This window comes from Haliaeetus leucocephalus, unplaced genomic scaffold (genome assembly GCF_000737465.1).
Source record: "Haliaeetus leucocephalus isolate CR32 unplaced genomic scaffold, Haliaeetus_leucocephalus-4.0 Scaffold848, whole genome shotgun sequence".
Lineage (NCBI taxonomy): Eukaryota > Metazoa > Chordata > Aves > Accipitriformes > Accipitridae > Haliaeetus > Haliaeetus leucocephalus.
In genome coordinates, this window is record NW_010973284.1 from 8,666,174 (window position 1) to 8,687,686 (window position 21,513).

Below are 21,513 nucleotides of genomic sequence, written 5' to 3' on the forward strand. Positions count from 1 at the left end.
TCTCAGTTTTGCACTCTTCACAGCATATGGACTGTCAGTTTCAGTTTTGCTGTAACAGTTCACTTAGGTTCTCAGTTTAATGTATAAAAAGTGGCTGAATGCACTCTCAGCAAATGTAGATTGATGCTTGATGACCACCTCTACCTCATCCTTTCTCTGTGCTATACAAGACATCATACTGTTTCATCTTCAGAGTGGTGTCCTTTTTACCAATGGATTCATTCTCTTTAGAGGAGTACAGCATGTCTCTCTTCAACTTGAGAGATCCACGTATGAAAGACTTAATATATCTGACACTTCCCAGCTTGCAGAATTGAAGAGATCCATTTCTGTGCCATTGATCCTTGTCAAGAAGCATGGGTAGCTCTAGAAGCACCCATACGCTGATGCAGTATTAACTGGAGAGTGCTAGACTAACCAACTGCATTGGCTTGGGGGGAGGGTTGTCTGCCCTAACTATATTTTTTTGAAAGGGTGCATGAAGAGGGGGAAGAAATCCCATTTCCAGTAATGATTCAGTCTAGATTATCAACTCCAGGAAGACTGAGTGAGGGTTATAACAATGTGAGTACCATCATGCTGTTTTAGCATCTAAACATGTTTCATTTTTGTTGAAGTAATGCTGTAGACACTTGTACTGAGCCTAGATGACTGGTTATTCCAACAGCTGAAGAGTTGCAGACTCCGGTACCCATCACTGTACCTTGTATGTACTGGTTAGGCTGATTAAAGGTAGAAGTAAACCTGACTCATCTGTATGCACCAGTGGATGCAAAATTAAATCTAAACACGGTACATGTAATAAGTAAATTAGACTGTTCAAAGTAAGTAGAGTTTAAAAAGCTGGTAGAAAAGGGAGGGTAGTGTTGGTATTTGGAAAACATCACACTGTTTAAACCTTATGCTATAACTTTAAGGCTTCATGAATTATTTTGTAACACAAAAAAGCAGTGTGTCTAAGTGAAGTTATTTCACAGAAGTTAAGACAAAGTACATATTCTTTACTTTGTTTATACTGTTTTCCTTAGGAACCAAATATTTTTGTGAATTAGTTAAAAGGAAAAAAGACTCCAGTCCCAAACACAGCTTGATGTGCTGCACATACCAAAAAAGTCCATTTAAAATCACACAAGGGGGCCTGGCTTTCAATGACAGGAGGCAGGAAATTTAGTGTTCTGGCTGAAATTCCATCTCCAGTTCATACTCTTGCAGCCTGATGTTGTGGCATATGTGGTGTGCTTGACCCTTTAGTTCTTTCTCCAGCAAAAAATGATACAGGCCTCCACAGGAGTTTCAGCTAAGGTCTGTCTGATTTGTAGCTTTGCAATTTTGAGTGCTTAAATATCAAAAGTCAGGTTCTTGGAAAGCGTGTAAAGGATCTTACATAAGTTAGGTGATCTTTCCATTTTTTTTCCTACATCTGATGGCTATTTACTTTTTCATGAATGAAAGCTAACTATTTTGTCTGATTGTAGTGATGATTAAAGACTTAGGGTTTCCAGAAAAACACTAAACAGAGGATTTTTTTTTTTTTTTTTTTTTTAACTTAGATTTTGGTTTGGTTATACCAGGTTAGCCCCACAGAATGCAGGGGCCCCTGTGGCATAGCTTCAGTTTGATAGGAAGTTAAGTGCTGCTGTACCTGGTCACAACACTTGTTCTGAGGACAAGAGGAACCTTTAATTACTAAATTTGTATGTGTTTTCCTGTGGCTGTACGGCTAATATGATTTGACCAGTTCCCCCAAAATGCATCTTTTTAAAGAGAGTGATTTTGTATCATGTACACTTGCAGAATTAGAATAAGTAAGAGAGGCTCAAGTGGGTCCTTGCTTTACAGAACGGTGGAATTAATTCTCAAAAAGCTGCAATAAAAAGCTCAGTTGTGGGAAACAGAAAGCTGACAAAAATGTTGGCTTATGGAGGATGCAAGCTGGCCTTACAGGCCCTCTCTCAGGAGGGAAGTGCTGGCAGATCAGTTAAAGGAAAAACCTACTGTGGATTGGTGGTGGCCAGGTAAATTAAACCCATGGGGACAACTCTACAGAGAAAGTCTCTCCTTTTACGAAAAGCAGACAAGCAACGAAAGTTGTTGAAGCACCGCATTGTGCTGAAGGCACAGGGAAACTGCTAGATACGTTTGCAATATGTGGTTAGGACAGAAGGAGGGGTTCTCACAAAGAAGTTCAGCTGTAAGAAGTACTGTAATCAGAGACACTAAAGAAATTCTCATGTAAAGACAGAAGCCAAGACTTTGAAAATATGAGTCTGACTTCAGGCACATAGTCTATATTTATGCATGCAGGTGCTAGATCAGAACTGATGAGCAACCAGTTATTTCAGTAAGAACTTCTGGATGTGCAAGCTTTTGAATTCTAATCTCTTTCTTAAATGTCTGTGTATGAGCTTAAGAGCTCATGGTTAAGTGAGCCCCCCCCCCCGCCTTTTTTTTAAATCTTGGCTACACAGGCTATATGTTGGACTTAATTCTTTTTTTCCCCTCTTATAGGAAGATGATTGACTGTTTCATCACTTCAGAACCTGTAATAGTGCAGAAGGAATCTTTTTTATTTAGTATTTTAATTGAGATAGATGTATCTAAAGATGTTGTGTTCTAAGGAAGGCTTGCTAAATATCTTGCTGGTGGTAACCTCTTCCTGCTTCTTAGAATGTCTCAAGGATAGGAGAAAGTAAGATAAGAGGCACATAAATGTTGAACTGCAAACAGCAAGCTCCGTTGTCTCATTCCTTCTCTTCCTTCCCTGCATGTGTGTGGCACACATGTGGGTGGTGTGTGTGTGTGTGTTGTGTGGGTTTTTTGGGGGGGAGGGATTTTTAGTATCAGTGTTTTGACACTCACTGTAAGCCTAGTGGACCATTTGCTGTTGTCTCAAGCAAAAAAACCATTCTTGAACTGCAACCCCTGCAATTCTTTTATTGTTTCTTTCTGATATCCTGGAAATATGTCTAGGTTAATAAGATTGAGAAGATGCAAGCTTCTCAACTATTATGGTTTGAGGGGGAGAGAGGGGAGGAGAACTGAATACTGCCTTGAGGACTAGATTTTCCTGTTACTTGTGTATATGAAGAGATGCAGTCCAAACAGATACTGTGATGCTGGCGCTTTAACTTTTTGTCTGGGATTTTGTTCTTATATATTTTCCAGTAAATTCAGTTTGTAGTGCTTTCTCTTCCTCCCCCGCTCCACTTCACCCTGGACCCCAGGAAACATACTCTTGAATTAACAAGTATTCTGTCATTTCACTTCCTCATTTCACTTTACTTATCAGCCATCCAAACCATTCAGAAACTGAGTTGTAGAAGAAAATTCCTTTAATGTTTGCTTTTGTACACCACTATTTAATAGGGGATCTTGGTGCATTCTATAATTGCTAATAAAGTGTTTGAGCACCCTCAAATGTAAATGGACATTGTGGCACAGCTGGAGTGTTGAGGCTTGGAAAGTCACTCTGAAACAGCTCAAAAAAAAGTACTCCCTGTGCAGAATTTATACAAAGTTTGTACTATGAGCAGTGTTTGTGTGCTATAACTTTGCGCTCAGTAGATCCTTGTAGCTGTTTTACAGCCTTCAAAAAATGAAGCAAACAGGTTATTTATGTGGAATCTTGCAGGCATGTAATCTGTGGGCCGCTACTGCTGGTATCTTTGTGGGGAAGGTGAGAAAGACCTTATTTAAATAAGAGGCTCCTTGTCGGGGACTACAGCTTGCTTCTAGGCAGAACTGAGTGTCTAGTATGTTCAAAATGCTGTCATTATATATAGAGCCTTCTGCTCTTAACAGAAGTGTTATTGTAGAAATACTGTTTCTCTTGCCTGTGGCAGCAACAAGGTACTTTATCTTCTGTGCCCGTGTGCTAATTTATGCCATTGCTAGCTTGCCATATCCCAGATTCTTATCTGCACTGAAACTAGGCTCTACTTAGAATCCAAATGGTTGTGACTTCAGATTATAAATGCAGTTTTTTTGTTAGGCCTTCTTTGCTTTCTGTTTTTTCTACTAATATAATTACAGGAAAAATGGTTATCAAGGTCAGTTTGTATAGATATACTGGGAGTGTTTTCCGGTTCCAAAATAAGCTTATCCTGAAGTATTTCAAACCCTTCATACATATGGGTTGCAATAGTGCATTGTTGCTATGTGCCTGCAGTTGAAGCCTGACTTACAGTAATCTGTTTCTTGCAGCAGGCAAGCAAGTGAACATTAAATTTTGATTGAATGGAATGACAGGAAAGGGGATAAATTCAGCATGCTGACCATAAGAGCTGTTGGATGTAGAGAATTAAAGGAAGACAAATCTTGCCATATTCTTTTCCATGCCAGCACTTAAATGTTTGGAATGCAACAAATGGTTTTCATTACAGCTCCTTCCTGAGTTAGCGCATGTTAATTCTTGTTTGCCCTTATAAAATAAGCCCTGTCTGTACATGCCTTTTTAGAAGGAGGAGCCAGTGAATCAATAAATGCCACAACTGACACGGAAGAAGAAACGGAGGTAGATCTGTTGCATTTCTTGGCTTTTGGTTCTGAGTTCTGATGAGTAACCAGGCTATGACAATTGCATGACGAAGCTTGCCCTCTCCTCTATGAGTAGCTGACACTTTTTAAAGCAAGATTATTTTCATCCTGTAATGGTTAACACCTTTCAAGAAAATACATCATTTTTTATTAAAGAACTCAATTGTTTGTATAGGTTGAAAAGCAGAAGATAAATTGACTTTAGGTTACAGACTTTTCCTTTGGTTTTCAGCAACTGAGGCTCAGGAAACAAAAGTGGACTTTAGAGGAAGACTTTTGGCTTTTCTTCTGTCCTTTCAATCAGTCTATTTTTCCTAGCCATTTGAGCCCTTCTGGTCTCTCATGAAAAAGTTTGAGCTTTGTTCTGAAATGTGCTCGCTTCACCTGCATGTTCTGACTCTTTCAGTACTTGTGGTTTTTCTCCCTGGCAACTTTAGTTCACCTGCTGTCCAAAAGTATACTTGTACAGCCCAAATTAAACATCCAACTTGTTCTGGTTTAATGTTTAATTTATTTTGTTTGGTGCAATCAGTGTGTTAGATATTTAATGGAAATGGAAGGTTATTGCTCAGAGGTACTTGGGTGAGGTGGTTTTGTAGATTTTTTTAAACTGTTTTTTTTGTTTGTTTTTTTTTAACAAGTGGAGGTCTATGAACTAACTTTAAAAAAAAAGTCAGTTTAATCTGGTAGTCAATCTGTGTATCAACTTGTAGTATCTCATCTTGTAGTTTTGAACATACTGATACTGTCGTTCTTTTCCAGTTCTGCACAGTTGAAGCTAATGAAAACAGTTTGGGGAAAGGAGGATATTTCCAGTCCTCCCACTGTAGCTAATTATGCCAGTTGTGGCAGAAGGGTACATTGGCTTGTTGTCTTGCAGCCAGCAGCCTTCAAAGTAGTCACTTAGGGAGTGCTGAGTGTGACAGATGACTGTTAAACATATGAGAACCCAAGATTGGGTTGTGTCTTCCTTGAAATGGGTAGTTTAAATTTTTTTTTAAACTTCTGCAGAAAGCTGAGTGAAAAGATCTCAACTTTCTTTTATTAGGCACAAGAGTTGCCTTCTTCCAGCATTAGAAATGATACAAATATGCAAGCTTTATCTCTTTCAACACTGCTTCAATGCATTTGTCGCCAATATCTGCCATGTTACTATTTTGCTTTCCATGTTTCCCTTTAGAGTCCAACTATGTAGTCTGGCTTTTGCTCTGACATCTCTCCTACTTCTCCACACAGCCATGATTCTAGTTTCTCTTTCCTGCTGCTTCTCTGCCTGTGTTTTTCATTCAGCTTCTCCAGTATATTCATTTGTTGCTATCTCAGTGTTTGTCTTGTAGTGTTCTGGGTCCCCAGAGCTCTTACTCTTTACTTACCTCATTTGGTCTGTCATAAATGCACTCTCCACACCTACTTTTCTTAACCACTTAATGGGTTGTCTTTGGCAACATTTGGGCTACTGTATAGGGGTGTCTTGTGGTTATTTGTTGCTTTTTAAATGGCAAATTGTGACATTTAAAGCTGAGTAAATAGCAGGCCAACTTTTTTCTGGCTTTCCTCTGCAGTATCTGGTGGTTTATTTATATTAGACCTACACATTTTCAAAGTAGCATTGAAAACTCTTTGCAATTCCCTTCAGTCTTCCCCCTCAGTCTTGGCAATATTTGGAGTCTTTGTTCTTGAGCAATAACTGCTGGAATCATGTGAATCTGATGCGCCTCTTCTTTAAAAGCTTCTAGCTCTCATATTAGTGTGTTCAAACCTTTATTTTGAAGGCTAAAATCTGACAGCTGAAGTTCAGTATTAGTCTCTTGAAATGAAGCATGTAATGCTATGTGTAAGTACCATTATATGCTGAATTTCATTCCATTCCTCATTTCATATGCTTGAGTCTGATAATGTGACTGTAAGTGTCTTGCAAGAGAGCAGTCCTATTATCCTATTCGTAAGTTAAAATAGCATGTTTCCCTATGCCCTGACTGTTGTGTGGGAAAGGGTTATATACTGCTGCTTTTGCATTTCATAGCATTAGGCTATAACATCAGAAGACTCCTCAACGCTCTTTGATCCAGAAAGCACCTATAGCTTGGCTGAGCTTCTGAGTAACTTGTCCTTCAAAGAAGCTACTGCCCTCTTTCCTCATAAGGTTCAAGAGAGGTGTAACATATACAGTTTCATTCTAGCAACAAAAGTATGAGCTCTTACCATGGATAAATTTGTAGGAAAAGCATATTTTTGTGAGCTAAAATGGTCTTTTAAACCAGTGTTCAATTTGCTGTGTTAAGTTGCAGTAAATGCAAAAATAAACAACCTAAAGCACACACTTTCAGACTCTGGCAACCAGATAAACTGACTGTTGGTGTCCTGTTACATGACAAAAAGCTAGCAGTAGGAATAATGGGTAGCTGTTTGACTGCAACCTGATGATACAGAGTTTGAAAAGGTCTGAACACTGCTCCATTTAGCTGTGAGGTCTCTATGAAATGTAGTGACCTTTGCTTTCATTGTCATAGCCGGATCAGATCTCTGCTCCAATTGCTTGTACGCTTACGCAATGGCTGTTGTTATTGTAGTAGAATAATGCTTTGAGATGATGTGTGCTCTGTAGCCTTACTGTACCAGCACTGAAATGTTTCAGGGACAAAACAGAATCCAGTATTCTCTTTGGGAGAGGTACACTTACTACTCTTTAAGATATTCTTACCACACAGCGCTGGTTTGTGCTAGTAAGAGATTGAGAACAACTATTTTTCTCCCAGTTGCCTTGGCAATTAGGAAATAATGTACATAATTTTGTGTCTATTCTGAAAAGGCATTGTTGAAGGGCTCTGAAAAAAATAGGCCATCGGGCTGGCTGTTTGCATTATCAGCCTGAATGACCGGAAGAATTGGATTACTTAAGTGACACTGAGGGAGCACTGAACTCTGTGTGGTGCTTGCCTTAGGCACAATTCAGGACTCTGCATACAAATATTACCTGCTGGCCAGCTAAAATCTGACACCAACTAGAGTCTTAAAAGATGTCTATACAAAAATCTTAGTTCAGTTGTTCATGTGATGATTAGCCCGCTGTGCTTCATAGAAGTATACTAGAAATCAGAGCCAAAACCAGAACTCAAATCTCTAGTAAATGAGGTCTGAGCACTTGCTAGGTGGCAGTTTTGGATAGGAGCCTTAGTGGGTTTTGTATATGTGCTAGAGTCAGGTTTGATTCTTGCTCTTCCAGCTCATGCATGCTGTGTCCTCTGTGTGTGTCAGTTTTCACGCAGCCCAAGCTAGAATCCAGTCCTTGCAGTTAAGATGGCTGAATGACCCTGCAAGGCAATTTCACTGGAAGAGTGCTGGGGAAATAGATAAATTAGATGCACCTAATGAATATGACAGCAATGACTCAAATCAGTAGGATACCTTATTGAAAAGGAAAGCACGAGCATGCTCAAAATAGTAGCTAGCTATTGTCACATTTCAGTAAGTATGTCAATACTCTTACTGATTTCTTGTTTTATTTTATTAGCACTTCTGGAGCAATTATTGTCATGGTATGGCACAGTTTAACCTTAACCAAAATAGAAAGCCAGGCCAGTGATTCCCTTCCCCGTTGCATTCTCTTGCCAACGAATTTAAGTATGGCAGTGCTATATAGATGGTCTGTTATTGCCCAATCAGAAAGGTGAAATGGTTTGAGATAATTGATAAGCATCACTTTATAATTGGCTTATTGAGCTAGGTGCTTTAGTGCTTTCTGTTCCAGGTTGGATTTGATGATTTGAATGTAACTGGATGAGAAGTGCTGCTTGCACTGTTCCATGGAGGCTGGGAATATATATGAAGTTAATGTAGAAATCTTATTCAGTATTTTTTCCTTAAGCATGCTATCAACTTGTGATTTTTTAAAAAAAATCGAATTATATTGAGCAATGTTTTTTTTCTTGAGTGCTCTGTAAGGTCATCTAGCTCCCTTAGGAGTTCAAATAAAAGCAATGAGAAAGAAAGATCAAAGTTGGAAAAGCTCAAAGCAGTATTGTTTCCAACATTAAGTCAGGTTGGCTGTAGTTCTGTCTAGTTGAGTCTTGAAAATCTCCAAGGATGGAGATTACATAGCTTCTGAGTGACCTGTTCCAGACCTGCTCCACTCTCCTGATACATGAACTCCTAGCATAAGGGACAGGTTGTTTTGGATCTCTGGCTTGCACCAGCCTGCAATTTCTAGTTTCCAGTGTAGTCATCTGATCAACTCTCTTCCCCCCCGAGCTGCAGTGCCTGGCTTATAGCAGTCCTAAACATTTCATTTTTATCCTTGGTGTGTTAAGTCTTGTTTGCCTTGATTCTTGCTGAGGGGCCAGCAGGCATTTATTTTACAAAATGATATGCACTAAGCGCAAATTTCTGAGTAATTAAATTATCTTGACTTCAGCACAAAAGAGAACAGTTTGATAGAAAATCTTACTGCTTAAGAACAGGTTAGTGCATTTTAAAATGTCAGTCAGATTACTCTAGAGTTCAAGAGCTTTCCTTGCCTAATTGTAAAACACAAATACTTTTTGCCGTTTGGTCTAGAAATGGTCAATACGAGGAAGCATTCTGTTTCTCTGTAACTTATTTTGAAATCCTTTCCTGCATATCATTGCACTCTTTCTCCTGCTGTTAGTCTAATGCAAAAGATATGAAACAGCATTTTGAAGTAGTCATAAGAACATTAAGTTGCTAAATATGGAGCATTTCCTAGACTCAGGCACCTTTTGTGGGATTGCCTCCTTTGGTATGAGAAGATAGTTGATAGCAGCTCTAAAATCTGGTCCAGACTGGAGCTAATTGTCAATCATTCTTTGAAGAATTGAGTGCAAAGAAGGAACTGTTGTACTCACCCTTTGCCCTGATTGTTGCTCAAGGACAAAAGGTGGGTGCACAGCAGCATGATCAGGCCAAAGGTTCATATTTAAAAGTAGAAAAGCAAATGCTGAGGGTGAGGCTGCTTTGTCCCCGCCGTGTCCATGTGCTGCATGTGTATTTCCCGGCTTGTCCAGCAGTCGATGGAGCTTCTGCGAGAGAGAGGGGTCTCGTCCTGGCCTGCCAGTGAAATGTGCTGCTGTGCATGAGCTGGGATGAACCCCGTCCCCGAGGGATGTGCAGTGTAGCCGAGGGGAGCAGTGGAGCCCCACGGTGCTTTGTGGTGCCCCCTCCTGGTAAGCTTTGTGACAGTTAAAATTGGTTTGTGCATCATCTGCCTGAACAATTTAACCTTGTTAAATAGTAACCTGTGAAAGTTGTGTATCTGCTGAAAAAGGTTTTCAAAATTAACCGATGAGCTCAGAAGAAGAAAGGGCCTGACTGTAAGGAAGAAGCTGTTTTTTGTAGACTATCCAGGAGGCGAGCCATGAGCCCTGGATTTACTAGTAGAGTCTGGCTTACGTGTGCATAGTCTGAGGAGATCAGCTATATCCACGCTGCGTGATGTGTGGCCCACGTTTGCCTTGTGCCCAAGGCTCCAAGACACAAAGAAGCCCAACAAAATACAAGCAAGTTCAAAGTTTCTGAAATAACAAGAGCTGTAATTACGATTTTTATTTTAATGTGATAATGGTGGCACATGTTTTGTCTGGGTGAATGATACAAGAAAGTGCAAAGCCTCTTCAGAGAGAGGTGGAGAGCTGTCTAGCACAGAGGAGCAAAGCTGGTGCAGCCTGCCGCAGTGTTACGTGCTTGGACCAGGCTTGGGAGCAAATTGTCTTGTCTGCTTTGCTTGGATTTTCTTGACGAAGTCACTGCATTGCTGCCAGGTTTTCCTTCTGGAGTGAGCTAGTCTTTTTGCTTTGTCGCTGGTGAGGAGACTGGGCTGGGAATGAAACAAGAAGCTACTCAAACATGGTGTAGCTGCTGTTGAGGTGTAAAGGGTCTATACATAAAGCATACGCCCAGTGTTGCTGTAATGATTATTTGAGCAGTAGAGCTGCCATGTCTTAACCCTGGGTCATAGGTAACTTAGCATCATTTGGGTGCTGCTTAGTTTCACTGTCTCTTGTAGCATTTATCTTATACTTAATGTAAGTTCCTTTTCATGAAGGCTACCATTTGATGGAGTTGATGTAGTACTGAACACAGTGGGAGTCAGATTGCTGATTAGGACTTGTAGATAATAGCAGTGAAAAAATGTAATGTACAGCAACATGTTGTAATATTTTTCTTTGATGCTGCTTCAGTTTAGGGACTTGATATCAGGGAACTTGATCAGGCTCCATGACCTGCACTTGGATACTTAGCCCTCTCTTTGTTGACTTATTCTGTATGAGAGCCAGCTCTTCATCCTTTTTGCCCCCATTTTCCTCACACTGAAATGAGAGGGTGATATCATAAATAGCAGTTATTTAAATACCATAGAGCTAATGCAATGGTGGCTGTTGCATGAACCTTTTACATAAATATATTGGTACAGGTGGCGAAGGGAGAGATTTTCAGACTCTCTTGGTCTGCAAACTTTGTGCCTGCCTAACCCTTAAGAAACAAAAAAAAGTTTTTAATGTGTAGCTGAGCTGAGAACACTTATGTAATGATGAATTTTATATTCCTGACAATATATGAAGTTAAATAATTAATTACAAATGTTGCTTTGTCTTTTCAGTACATCAACTGTGGTAACCTGGAGCAGCTATTAGACAGTAACCAGCATCTGCCCTGGACAGTGAGAGTGAAACTGGCATATGACATTGCTATGGGAATCGGTTATCTTCACTATAAAGGCATTTTCCACCGAGACCTTACATCCAAGGTACTGTTTATAAAATTAAGGGAACTTTTTAATGAAGGTACTATAACTGGTTGTTTGGTTCTTTCTCCTCCTTCCAGCAGAGAACTGCTATTATATAAGGTGTGATCTAAGACATTTTGAGAAACAAATTGAAATACAGTTTATAGGATTAAAACTTTCCTTAAAACATGTTGATAGTTTGTACGGTAACTGGAGAAATAGCTATCCTGAAGGAAGGTCATTCCTCAAATGAGTTCAGATTAGGATTTCTCAGAAAGCAGCTGCATAGTTTTTTAGTTCTGAATTATGGTTCAGTAAAGTATTTAAATCCCTGGATAATTAAGCGTAACAATAACATTTGGAACAGGTCAATCATATAAAGAACCCAAATTGAGGAGATTATTACAGCGCACTTTAAAATCTCCTTGTTGGTTTTGTTTTGCCATGTATTTCACAAATCTTCTTCAGTAGGAAGAGTGACCTTTCAGTACAAATTCAGCATTAAATGTTGTCCACAATCCTGGTTTATATTTCTTTAATTTCTAAAGTCAGTAAGATCGAAATAGTTTACCTAAAATTTTCAGATTTAAAAATTTCCTCCAGAATGATATTTCAGTGGCAGAGTTTTCAATGGACGTAGATTTTTTTTTTTTTTTTTTAACTGCTTTGGTGACAACTTGTATGAATTCAGTTGGCTGAAGTAGCTGGCTTATTCAAACTCAGCTAGAAATATTGACATAAGAGCACTAAGCTCTGTGAACAAATCACCCCAGTATTCACACTGGGTCTTGCCATCCATTGCAGCCTATGCTGAGGGCTTTGCTGTCCTGTCTGTCTTGTTGTCTGGAGCTAATGAGCTAGTTTAAGCTCAGTGGGGACTTGCAACATGAAAGAACTCCAAAACTGTTACTGAGAAGACTTCATAATGTCACTTCAATCAAAAGCATTCAGAAGAACATTATCTTAGCCTAAAAGGAACTATTTTTTAAGATTAGAAACAGCTTTTAAAAATAAAAACACAGCACAGTGTGTTTGCAAATGCAAGTGACTACTAGTCCTCTGCCCAGGTTTAGTTTTTTTTAAAGCTACCACAGTGCAGTGTTAAACAGATGAAGAATGTGCATTTAGCCAAGAGGAAAAAAAATTGTTCAACTGGTAGGTGAAAGAAGTATTTCAGTGAAGTCATAAAATACTTCCTTGGGTGTCCTTTCCACTGAAAGGTGCTTAATTCTGCAAGGAAGAATATAAAATTTATGAAAAATGCCCAGACTTGGAGTCATGTCACTTTGACATGATACACTCAGAAAGCTCCATTTCAGTCACCTTGGAGTGTGCAGGTAAGAGATGCGTAAACATAACTGAAAAGATAACTTGACGTTCCCCCACCCCTTTTTTTTTCAGTTCAAGATGTATTTTAGTACATTTAAGAATGGGGAAGAAAAGTTACTGCAAGGAACCAAAGTAACTAAGGAAAACTCTGTGCCTGCAACATTTGTCATAACGTAATGTGTACTGTGATGGCTAGTCATATGAAAATCTATTTCCTGAGACCTTTGTGAATGCCTTTGTTCAAAGCTTTACATAATTGTATGTCATTCTCTGGAGCTGTCCCACCAATGCCTTAATGTTATCTATTGTTGAATGTCAATTGTTTAGTAAACACACCTGCTGGGAGGAGTGCATGATTTCACTGCAATAGCAAACTATTGGTGGCCACAGGAAGTAGTAAGGATCATTTAAAAACAAACAAACAACAAATGAAACTAAACCCTTAGAATTTACTAGCAGTTTTATGCTATATTTGGATGGTTCTTAGCACTAAAGGTATAGCATCTGTGTGGGTCACATTGGAAGCTGTCAGGATAAAAGTTCAAGTCATCAGCTATATTCTGTATTTTCCAGTTTCTTGGTTTTTTGGGGTTGGCTTTTGGGGAGGGTGTTGGGGGTTTTTTGTTTGTTTGTTTGTTTTTTAAATTTAATTTTTTAAATTTTTTGCGGTTATGTGTGCACTTGCTTGTTCTGTTTGGGAAGGGAAGTAGATGAAACACCTGGCCTTAAAGGCTTGGGTACTTGTGAATTTTATTAGTGTGTTATTGTGTTGATGAAATATACTTTAAAATCAAATCTGTTGGGCAAATGACTCTCCTTTGGGGCAAATGTTTGCCCTGCTGGCTGGCTAAGTTTTAAAGAAGTCACTTTGTTCCAAAGCAAAAAAATTCAGATAATAACCATAGTAAAAACCTGTCACCAAAATTTTAAACTCTTAGACTGTGGTTTTTGGCTACTGCTTGAGGAGATGCCTTGCATTTTATCAGGTTTGTACTGGTGGTGGGATGAGTCATCTTCATTCTTACTAGTAAATATTCAATGTGTGAGCAAGCTGAAGGAAGATGTGGTGGGCTCTTTCCTTGGGAGAGAACTTGTGATCTGGATTAACAAGGGCAGGTTCAATACTGGTCTATATTGTCCTTGTTTCTTTGGTAAACTTAAGTAGTTGATGTGGCCTTCTTACTCAAATGAAGGCAAAGACAAGGATTTAGACCTCTGCAAAAGCTGGAACAGATACTGAGTTTGCAAGATGGGAGAGTGAGGTATTTTTCTAGGAAATGTGCTGGTCTTGACTGAACTGTGAACAGAGTGGAACTGAGACTTTCTGTGCAGGAGTGTCTCCATGCTTTACCTATTACACTTAACACAACAGCCCACTGGAAATTATCCCTCTAATACAAATTTTACTATGAAAATTATCTGGGATTTATTTAGGCCCATACTTCTGCCTTTCTTCTTCTGTTTCTGGCAAACCTCCAATTCTTGCAGCTTCCTGGAGCAGGTGGCGTGAATACATAAAGTTTATTTTGTCAGTTATGGCAGCAGAGTTGTTTTGCTCTGACAGTAGCATTATATGTGTCCATGTACTGGATGCATAAAAACTTAAAGAAGGGAAGGTTCTTGTCCCCTGCCAAACTAAGACTGAAAAATAAGTGCTTTTGGCAATTAGTATACACCAGGGTGATCTCTCTTCCTAATTGCATCGTGTGGAGAGTAGCAGAACAGCATTGACACTGCAGAAGGCCAGAGGGAAGAAGGACAGAGAAGAGTAGATATAGGTCATTATAGTCGATGTGGCAGCCCACAGGGGATGTCAGCCCTGACATCCCACTGGTGCCCTTCCCGCTGCCCTTCTGTCAGAGAGAGAGGCAGTGCTTGTTAGAAGAGCGTGTGCTGCCCAGACAGCCAGTACTTACCATGTCGTGAGCAGCTCAGTCCTTGGGCTCTGGGCTTGGGCTGCTGATCAGGCTGATCTGCCCTGATCAACAGCAGCAGCCTGACTTGAATCTGTCAGAAGGTAAGAGCAGTCAGATTGGCTGTTTTCAGCCTGCAGATAGCAGGTGTGTGGGCAGGGTGACTTTTACATTTTGTAAGCCACTAGATGTGGTGTCCTCACTATTGACTTGTTGTAAAGAGATTTACACAGAGATTAAGCCATAGATGGGTTATGACAACCAGCCTTATTGGCTCATTCCCTGTCCCCTATCCATATCACTACAAGCCCTGTAAATTGTTTTTTATTTGGGGCTTGTTGTAATGTACACAAGGAGGATTTGCATCCTGGAATCGTGAGGATTTTCTTCGTCTTTCAGTGATTCTCAGGGAGGTCTGGTTATGAATTTTAACTCTGAAAGTCTTAGTCATGGAAGATGCAGTCATTAAACCAGAAATCATAATGTGAAACACTGGAAGTGTTTCAATAGAAGCCAGTGGATTGTGATAAAGTTTTTCTTAATCTGACTTCGTTTTGCAGCATTCTGTCTGTTGTTACCTACAATTAAAATAACAGTGTTTGGAAAAGCACAGGGAAGAAGTATCCAGCTTGCAAAAAGAATATAGCAAAACCATTTTGTACCCCACCCCTCAAAACAAATATCTTAATACTATGCAGAGAGTTCCTTCAACACCTTGTTTACACTGTATTTGCATTGCCTTCAAAACCTGCTCTGGAAGCGCTGTTGATTTTCTTAGCAGTTTACACCAGTGACTGCCCCAATATCAGTGAATTTATTTTTACAGTATCTCGAAGATGAGGGAGGTGAATAAACTCAGCCTTATCAGAACAGATTAAAAGCAAGAATATTGGTGAATATTGGGTATGTGTTTTAAAACTTTGTTTGGGGTATTTGGCATTTTATGCATGTTTATAAGTTCAAGGCAATAGGCTCACTGACCTCAGAGGCAGTTGGAAGCATTTACAGCGCTTATAAAACAGTCAGGTTTGACTGCTGGAGGCAGAGAAAGCACAAGATTAGCAACAATCTCTGAAAGATTTTGTTAAACTAGCTTCCTTGTCATAGAATCCTCCTGTGATGCTGAGGAAGGCCAGAATCCAGATCCTGGGGCAACATTGCAATGGTCTCAACCACAAGACAGAAGACCTTCATTTCCAGCCCAGACTTTCTTTTTCATCTCTTCCCAGCCTTTCTTTCACCCTACTTTTTCTGTGGCAAGAGTGGCCAGCTTCCTGAAAATAGTGGTCCAAGTGTCTTATGTATGGCCCCAATTCACTGTCAGTTTGAATTCGTTGTGTGCACTAAAACACATAGGTGCCAGGTGGAAAACTATCTGTGTGATCATGTAATTAAAGACTTTACCTTAACGCGTATGCATAAGGGGAAGAATGAAAGTTGTCACAGGAACGTTTACATCCTATCTTTTGTGCAATATTAACTTTTAGATGTAGTGTATGTTGTCTGCAACTTCCTCCCAATTTAAAAAAAAAAAAAAAACAAACTGGAAAAAACTAATGGCATTATGCATTTCCTTTGCAGGGTTAGAAGCTTGAGATTCATGGCAGAGGTGTCTGCTGCTTTAGTTAATACAGTAACTAATACATGAAGTACTTCCAATTAGTATTTATTGCTACTGTTAATTAGTATTACTAATACACATTGCATGTTTTTGCTATGGAGCAGGGATAGAGAGAGGAAGAGCGACTCCTTGGCAGCGAGAAGCGAACATCTAGGAGTCTGCCCATTTTTCCAAGACCGATCATACCTACTCTGTGACTATCCAATCCTTTCTGCTAGTGTACAATGCCAGCCTCCAGTCAGGCTTTTCAGACTTGTTCAAAGGCTCTTCCTCTTTTTGCTCCCAGTTCGTGTCCCCCAGCCTTGTTGTCCAATCTCCTTGTCTGGCTGACTGCAGTTACCCTCTTGCTATTGCTCCTGCTTGATGCTTTATCCAAGCTATCTTTCTGCATTCTGGTCTTTAATATGTTTAGCCATTTCTAGCTCTCCTTCTTTTCTGCTGCTCCAGGTTAGCCCTGTTCCTCCCTGCCCCCACCTGTTTGCTATGCCTGCAGTTCTTATGTCCTCATAATAGTCTTTGGGGTTTTTTGCCCATCTCAGGAACCAAGCTCAAGACCCTGGTCTTGGTCCCTGACAGCCACTAGCTTGGACTCCTGCTCTGTCTTGTCACCTTATTCACTCTTTCAAATTCCTCACACAGCATATGTCCTGTCCCGGTCTACTTTTTGCAGGGGTGGCAAAAAGTGCATCTTACACAGAGGTCTCGTCACATTTCAAGTTGAGAACATGCCAAATCTGGTAGGATACCATAGGCTAATATTTTTCAGGATTTTTTATTTTCATTATTTCAAAATTTGCTTGCAACACGTATTCTAAGTTTGTTCTCCTAAGCAGCTGAGCTGTCTTAGCTGAACACCCCCTCCCCAAAAACACACTACCAAAGCTCTTGATTAAAAACAAGCAGGCAAACCCCCAAACAAATACCTTCTAGTTTTGCAGAATTAAGTACAGTTGAAAACAAGGTCTTATAATCAGTAGCAGGTTGTGAGCAGTTTTAGGGAACATTGTGAGCTCCATTGATGATAAAACCTATGAAGAAATTATAATCTCTAGGCAGAGAGAGAGAGACACACACACACACACGCACACATGCATACGTGTGTGTATTCCTGCCAACATCTGCTTTCACTTGACAGGAAATGTGTAATGGTTCACCCTTCTTTCATTGAGAGAGGAGTAGTCTCAGTTACTATGGGACAGAATCATGCATGTAATCAATTACTGTGGATTATCTGATGTAACATAAATTCACTGCCTTTGGGCTTGAAAGTGACATATCCTGACTTCCTACCTTGTAGGCTGTTTGCTTGTTTAACAACAAAATAAAACCCAAGCAATGAACAGAATCTTTGTCTGATGAGTCTCATACTTACTGCTGTGGTTGTAAGGTCCCCTTTGTGCTAGAGTAAGCTCTTGCCTGGATATTCTGCACTACAGGGGAAGGCTTACACTGAAAAAATTAGCTGTTAAGAGATGCTTATTTCTAATGATAGTCGCAATACTAAACTTTCACTGGTACTTTGGGACCCAAATGGAGCCTGTCCCTTAAACATAATGGGTTTTGTTTAAAAAATGATTCTAGTACTGTAAACTTCCTGTTGTATATTTAATTATCAATGGTGTTTCTTCTGGGGGATAGCACTTTAAAAACAGCTGTTACATCCCAATTGGCCTTTAAATATTTTAATTCAGTAACAGTTATCAGAGGGTTGCAAACGACGCTGCAGTAGTGTTCCTGTTTTTTTCTGGAGTGCAATAAAATCTCTGAGGAGTTTAGATTGTATGTCATATTGTAAAATAAAACGATTGGGTTTCTTCATCTAAGCAACTTATTTTTAACTCTGAAACTCTTGAGTCTATTTTCATTTTTGTTTATGTAAAAGGGAGAGTAGAATATTGCATTAGTCTTAGTAGGATTATGCTGTGCAAAGCAGATGTTAAGCTCATGTAACACACAAAGGGGGCTTTGTGTTCTTTCACATCTGTCTCTGCATAAACAGCTCTGTTAACTCTTTAGGGCTCATGACAGAGCTCCTTGCTTCTATTAAGAGACTGCCTCAGGAAGGACTGATGGGGTCCCCATTTCGGGGAAAAAAAAACCCTTGAGAACCCAACTGAAATCAAATACTGCCCTCTTTGATGGTGTGAGCTGCCAAAGGAAAGAACATCCCCGTCTGCAGAGGTCCAAAGAGAAAGCTTGGGAAGGTCGTCATGTTTTATTGCCTTGCAGCTTATACAAATAGTGCAATAGTAAGTCGAAAGCGTTTTCTTAAAGCCGGTGTTGTAGAGCTGCTTGGCATTGCATCTTATAGGCGGTTCTTGAGAGGCTCTTTGCACCAGAGACGGGTTTGAACTCTTGTGTCTCAATGCCAAAATCCATTAATGAAACTTCTTCATACCAAATTGATACACATATTTCTTTGTTGTAGAAACTGAGAAGTATCACTTTGTCAGAAGAAACAGTGCAATATGCTCTATTGTACTTTTCCTACTAAGATACCACCTCTAGCTTAAATTTAAAAGCTCTTTTCAACCTTTTAGTCTCTAATGAAGCTTTGTCCCTTTTTTAATTCTGATTTATCTCTGCAGTGGAATGTGAATGCTTAGAAATGTCTTTCACTGAGTGCACATGAACTGCCAGTTACTGCGGGCTGTGTTAAGTCACTTTTTTATAAATTGCGTCTTAAATCTGGTAACTAAATTATCTGTGCTGTGGATTTGGTGTGGTGCTGTGTAATGGCTTTACTAGGGTGGAAAGGGTGGAGAAGGAGTATGGTGGTGCTGAGGGTTGGCCTTGAACACTTGGAGAATCTCAGCACAGAATGAATTATCGCCATCTGCAAAACTTTGTCCTGAATAAGCAGTACAGGCTTGAAAGGCGACATCTGACCATGCTAGTATCCTTAGAGGGTGTTTACTACTGGTTTTGGTAGGAATAGGCTTCCGTCCTTTCTGGGTTCCAAGAAATTGGTGCTTAGCTACATAAAAATTTGCACCAGTTGAATTAAATCAGTTTAGTTTCAGTACAGTGAGCATTTTTAGTGACTCCAGCATTTTTTTGTCTGGTGCATGTTACCTGCCTATGGCTGATTTAAGTGTGAATAAAAAAGTCACTCTTGTACTGGAATATCTATCCTAATGAATTTAAATTCACACTCAGAACTTCTTCATATGCAGAGAAAAGACAAGCTTCCGCTAGTGAGAGAGAATAGTTTAGCTTCCTTCTTTATGTCATTTAACATTGTGCAGCCCACCACAGCAGAACAATTGATCAGTACTTTATAGCAGAAATGTTGCCCTAGGCTTTCCCCCATTGCCTTGTCATGGTGTACTGGCCTCTCCTGCAGGACCTCTGGACCCCACAGCAATGAGGTGTCTGCTCTGTTTGGTTTCTCAAAAGGCCTGCACTGAAAGGGAGCCTAGCTTTGCTGCAGGCAGCTCCTGCTCATCTGGGAGGGAGCTCAGAGCTGTCAGGTAGCATTACTTGGCAGCTAGAATGGATGTGCTATTGGTTTAATTTATGATTTATATAGGAGTAATCTACTTGTGTAACAGTTCAGTGCTGTACCTGAGAGCAGAGATTGCTTGGGGCTTGGTGGGGGGATAAGATTGTCTTCAGTTGGTGATGTATTGCTGTCTAATGGGATGTGCTTGTATACTGGTAAGAAGCTGAAGGAAAATTTGCTGTCAGGATGATGTTGCATTTAAGCCTCCTTTTGGTGTCAAAGTAGCCCTCTAAATTATTGCAGATCTTAAGGTCAGTAGAAATGTTTCTACAGATTTTTAGCTACGCTGAAAATAATTCTTGGTCTGGATTTAAATGCCCCCCCTGAAATTTTGGAGAGCAGGTGTTATTGGGGAATAACCCTAATCCACAAAACCCAGAAGGTAGAATGAACTACTGCAGTCTTGCTACTCAAAATGAACAAAATGTAAATAGTCAAAGGTAATGCAAGAAGGAAATCTAGATTTTAAAACTAGGGATTTTTTTATGAATCACAAAAGTGATTTAAATGTGAAATTACGAATCATCTTTAATTCCTGAGAAATGTATAGCAGAAAATAACCTGGTATTTTGCTGCCTAAGATAGTATCAGCATTCTTGTACACTGCAAAATCTCTGGTGTCCTCATGGACTTGTTTCTGTGCAGTACACGATGAAATTCCACTTGTCTGAATCATTTGAGTAAGATTTTTTAGAAAAGTTTTATCCTTCTCAGTTTTAAGTCCACTTAACAGTGACCAAATGTTTAAACAGAGGCAAGCTGAATGAATGTGCTCTTTGATAAAAGATAACAAAGCCCTTAACTGACAAGCTTTGCTGCTCTTTGGGCAAGCATGGTTGATTTAACTTGGTACATGTTTATGAATCCCCAAACTAACTGTACTTATTATACTTGAGTCATGCTAAACAAATAAAACTTTGCATCTCAGGAGCCCGGCATGTGTTTCAAGAGGCTGGCATGCATTTTCTTTACATGATCGCAGGAGTGGATTGCTTAACCTTTTAACTGGCAGGAAGAAAACTCACTTCATGGCCTGAGCCACAATCATCTCTGAATAATGTAAACAGTGATGACCTGAACTTGATCTTTTAGACAAGGGGCTCACTTTTCTTGGTAGTTGCATTATACAGACAGGCTAATGCTCTGGGGTCAGCAAGGGGCTTTTGTACATCCAAGCACAATAAAGCTAGAAAGTGTTTCCTGCTGTTCAGCTAATTAATGCAGGGTACCACTCTGTAGGAGTCGGCAGTGGTTTTGCTGCCTGTCACTGCTATTGTACTGCCTACAGAAGGATACAGAGCAAGGCATGTGGTAAAGGAGTGAATTCTCTGTGTTGTTTCACCTATTGCAGGACAGAAAAAAACTTAGGGAAGTCGGTCATCAGTTCATTTGGTGAGAAGGGAAAAGATGTGGTACTGGAATGCTCAAAGCATATTTTCTCAAAGTTGTAAATAAATAACAAAAATAAATCGATAATACCCTGTGTGTGATGTGATGGTGCCAGACCAGAATTATCTGTGTGTGTCCTTAGATTGCCCTCCATCTTGACACTGGAGGGCACATGTGGAAGAAAAAGATTGACAGCTTTTCCCTATTAAGACTTTTCCCTTAAATCATGTTTTATGATGTACTGTAGAAGAAATAATTTTATTTGAGACTTTAAAAGCACATATAACTTTGTCACATCTTGTATTTTCTCGTGAAAATCTACTGCAAACCAGCGAGTTCCTTTGCAGTAGCTAATGTAGCAAAATATACAAAGGCATTTAGAGTCTGCCCTGATCTTGTATTCTGGTCAGGTACGGGCAAATTGTAAAGAGAAAATTTAAGGTGTTATAGTGATTAGCATGTATTGCATACTTGAGCAGTA

At 39.7% G+C, this 21,513-nt stretch overlaps 1 protein-coding gene across 1 annotated transcript in view; it reads left to right on the top strand.

Moving 5' to 3' along the window:
- The window catches only part of TESK2 (testis-specific kinase 2), a 75,531-nt gene that overhangs the window by 38,620 nt on the left and 15,398 nt on the right, over positions 1-21,513 (top strand). The window contains exon 4 of the mRNA XM_010582464.1: positions 11,150-11,296. Coding sequence (XP_010580766.1) covers positions 11,150-11,296 — 147 coding nt within the window. The remainder of the gene's footprint in view (positions 1-11,149; positions 11,297-21,513) is intronic.